Source organism: Triticum dicoccoides, chromosome 5B, assembly GCF_002162155.2.
Source record: "Triticum dicoccoides isolate Atlit2015 ecotype Zavitan chromosome 5B, WEW_v2.0, whole genome shotgun sequence".
Taxonomy (NCBI): Eukaryota; Viridiplantae; Streptophyta; class Magnoliopsida; order Poales; family Poaceae; genus Triticum; species Triticum dicoccoides.
Genome location: NC_041389.1, coordinates 532094674 through 532098805, shown reverse-complemented (window position 1 = coordinate 532098805; position 4132 = coordinate 532094674). Strand labels below are relative to the sequence as shown.

At 51.9% G+C, this 4132-nt stretch overlaps 1 protein-coding gene across 1 annotated transcript; it reads left to right on the top strand.

The window, feature by feature from the left end:
• Positions 1-1198: 1198 nt before the first annotated feature.
• LOC119311393 (pentatricopeptide repeat-containing protein At1g20300, mitochondrial-like) lies at positions 1199-3355 on the top strand. The gene has a single exon (XM_037587031.1). It carries the CDS (start codon positions 1259-1261, stop codon positions 2876-2878), a length of 1620 nt encoding a protein of 539 aa, XP_037442928.1. The 5' UTR covers positions 1199-1258; the 3' UTR covers positions 2879-3355.
• Positions 3356-4132: the final 777 nt, after the last annotated feature.

Below are 4132 nucleotides of genomic sequence, written 5' to 3'. Positions count from 1 at the left end.
AGTTGAAACAATAATGATGTTTCCAAAATTTCCCTAATGACCGAACCGTATTCTCCTCCAGTGTTGTTCTTGATGTCCTGGATAACCCTCTTGCAGTCGGATGCTATTAACGCATGCGTAGCACCGAGGTCATTGGCCAGTGCCTGACCTTTGCGACATGCCAGAGCCTCAAGAATTGCCGGATCAGTTATGTCCCTGCACCGTATAGCTGAAACACCCAGAAACATACCGGATGAGTCCCTGCATACTGCACTGAAAGCGCCTCCGTTTCCCTGACGTGCCAAAGCCCCATCCACTTTTATCTTTACACACACAGGTGGTGGTGGCCTCCAAGCCTCTCGCTGATGCTGCTGCTGCACAGGCCCTGTCCGCGGAGAAGATGTCTTGGGTTTGCAATCCTTCAACTCTCAGATACTTCATAATGAAATTATGTGTCGCTTGGGGACTCTGAAATATGTGCTCATACAATGCCTTTCTCTTTGCAAACCAGATCGACCAGAGGGTGACAATTGTCTGGGTGAACTCTTCACTTGTTAGCATGTCATGCAGTGCGAACACCCACCTTTTTGCGTCGGGCTCAACCGTACTGTTAAGTGCTTCGACCAGATCATGATCTTGGAGGGCCCAGACACATCTTGCGACGCTGCAATGGAGTACAGAGTGTTGCCAAGAATCTTCAGCACCGCAAAGGCCGCAACACATAGTTGTGGACATGTTTCTCTCATGAAGAAGATCCGCAGTTGGGATGGATTGCTGGGCAAGCCTCCATAGAAAGATTTTGACCTTCGAGGGTATATCTAAGTTCCAGAGTTTCATCCACGCCTTGTGTTGACTTGCTGTATCCGACGAACCAGTCCTTCCCTCGAGCCAAGCCTCACGTCTCAGCTTTGTGTCAATGAGCATACGGTAGGCCGATCGAACTGAGAAGGTTCCGTTCTTTTCATGTACCCACGACCAGAAATCCTCTATATGTCTTGTGCATAGGGGAATTGACAGAATGGTTTGAGCAAGAGCAGCTATTTTGCTAGTGGTTGAGCTTTTTTTTTTGTGAGAAGAATTGCAAGAGGTTGGGCTTCTCTGCATGCAAGAGCTTCAATAGGTAGTGATACAGCCCGGCCCAACAGCTCACTTCACGGGCTACATGGGCCTTGAAATGACTACAGCCTGAACCCATCGAAAACGTAGTCCAGACCGAAACCCTGAACACTGCCGCCCCCACGTCGCCGGCAACCGCGACAGAGCAGTCGCCGCCGCCACCATGGCTCTCCTCCTCAAGCGCAACCACCACCTCTCCACCACCTCCCGCCTCCTTCTCCGCCGCCTATGCACCACCGAGGCCACCACAGAGCCGGCGCCCGCCTCGCCTCCGCCACCGGCTCCCGACTCGCCTCCCCCCATGACGCCCTCGGAAGCCAAGCTCCTGGACTCGCTCCACGCGGCGATCCTCGACCACAGCCGCGCCCACCCGTCGACTACGCTCCCGGCCTCGCCGCCATTCGAGCCCCTCGCCGCGTTCTCTTCCACCCTCGACGGCCTCCTCCCTTCCCCGCCCGCTCCGCACCTCGCGCTCCAGCTCCTCGGCCGCCTCCTCGCGCTCCGCCGCGGCGTCCCGTTCCCGGAGGCCCTCACGTTCTTCCACCACGTCCTCCCGTCGCTTCCCGCCGACTCGCTCCCGGCGCTCTACGCCGCTATGATCGACCTGCTCGCGAAGCACCACCACTTCCCGCTCGCCCGACACCTGCTCGACGAAATGCGCGAGCGCTCCATCCCCGTCTCGTCGCAGGTCATCCTCGCCATAATCCGCCGGTACGTCCGGGCGGGGATGTCTGCCGAGGCTTCCGAGCTGTTCCGTCGCATGGAGGAGTATGGCGCCGGGGTCCCCGACCCTGCGGTGCTCGCCTCTCTCCTTGGCGCGCTGTCCAAGAAGCGCCTCGCCAGTGAGGCCCAGGCTCTGTTCGACAGCTACAAGTCGGTATTTCCTCCTGATGTAGTGCTCTACACGACCCTGGTGCATGCCTGGTGTCGGGCCGGGTGTCTCGACAAAGCAGAGCAGGTGTTCGCTGAGATGCAGCAGGCGGGGATCATGCCGAACGTGTACACCTACACTTCTGTGATTGATGCCATGTACCGCGCGGGGCAGGTGCCCCGTGCGCAGGAGCTCCTCTGCCAGATGATTGACACCGGGTGTCCGCCAAACACTGCGACCTTCAACGCCATCATGCGGGCTCATGTCAAGGCCGGGCGTTCTGAGCAGGTGCTGCAGGTGCACAACCAGATGCGGCAGCTTGGTTGTGATCCGGACATTATCACATACAATTTCTTGATGGAGACACATTGTGGGAAAGGGCAGAGCAACCTTGACGCAGCGATGAAAGTGCTTGCCAAGATGATTGCCAAGGGGTGTATTCCTGACTGCCACACGTTCAATCCCATGCTGAAGCTGGTCCTGGGGACCGGCAATGTAGAGGCTGCACGAAAGTTGTATGAACGGATGCAGGAGCTGCAGTGCAAGCCGAATGTGGTGACTTATAATCTGCTTATGAAGTTGTTCAATAAGGAGAAGTCGATGGACATGGTGCTGAGGATAAAGAAGGACATGGATGCACAAGGTGTGGAGCCAAACGTGAACACCTACGGAGCTTTAATCGAGTCATTCTGTGGGAGGGGAAACTGGAGGCGCGCTCATGCGACGCTGAGGGAAATGGTTGAGGAGAAATCTTTGAAACCCACGAAGCCAGTGTATGATATGGTGCTGATGCTGCTGAGGAAGGCCGGTCAGCTCAGGAAGCACGAAGAGCTTGTGGAAGCAATGGCTGACAGGGGCTTCATCAAGCGCCCATCAGAGGATGCGTTGTGGAATGCAGTAGCTGCTTCCTAAACATTTTTTCCCATATGATCCAAAAGGACCGGGAAGTTTCAGCTATCAGCATGATAATGGAACGACGTAGTATCAGCATCCAGTGCAGAAACAAAGAGAATATGAGGTTCTGCTGCCGCCTAATGCTAGCAGCAGCTAAGGAGCTAGAAGATTTGAGTAAACATAAATGACAGCATAAATTTGTAGAACAGCACTTACTGCTGCAAATAGAGGGCCAGGCACATCAGGCAAACAACATTGATCAGGCACATCAACTTCACCAGCAGCTACAGGCACCATGTTTTCTGCTCGCTTCCTGAAGTTTATTTGCTAGACTGTTATTGATGTGCAATCTTATAGGAGTGGTATTTTTTTAAAAGCTGGTGTGTTGTATCCTAGTATCACATAGAGTAATACTGTCTCCTTAGTAACACTGATAGAAATTGGTGTTTCGAATTCCTACACTGCAAAATTTGAAATATTTCTCGTCTTCAGTCAGACGATGACATTGCCTTTCGGCCGGCAGTATCTGCTTCCTGATGTTTACTAGTATGTCTTACTAGACTGTTATTGAAGTGCAATCTGGTAAGATTATTATTTGTTATATGTTGTATTCCCTCGTCGAGAAATAATGCTTCCTTGATTGATACTACAGGAGAGAGGGCTGCAGTTCTGAACTCTCAACAGTAGCCACAGATGTTTATAAACCTCTTGGTGTCAATCATCGAATGACCGTACCTGATTAATTAGCCGGTTCTTCCTTCTTCTGGCATGTTTTGGAAAGCTGTACTACACTGATTCGGCGAAGCAAATCATCCACCCACTGTACCTGATCTGATTCTTATTTCTTGGGTTGTGTCTTGGAAAGCTCAAAGCTGTAGTACTACACTAATTTGGTGGAGCAAAGCAGTACCCTGTAGGCCAGTAGAGTAGGTACCATGCAATCTGTTTGACATTTGCACAGGGCTTTAGGTTAGGATGCATCAATCTCTGATCTGGGTTGTTAGATTCTGATGATTCACGGCTTGGCATCCATCATATGTTTGAATCGGCCGACGTGCTCTGAATCGCACAGTGTACTGGAAAGGGAGACAGTCGTCCTTTGGTTTACACAAGTCCTGAGCTGCTCTAAAATTAATGCCCAATTCAATTTTACCTGCCATATGGTGATGATTTAAAGTACTACAGGAAAATTTGAGTTATCTCCTGGATAGTAGAATTCTGAGCATCCATGCCATGCTCGGTGTGAACTCGTATTGCTTCTTGCGATCTCCA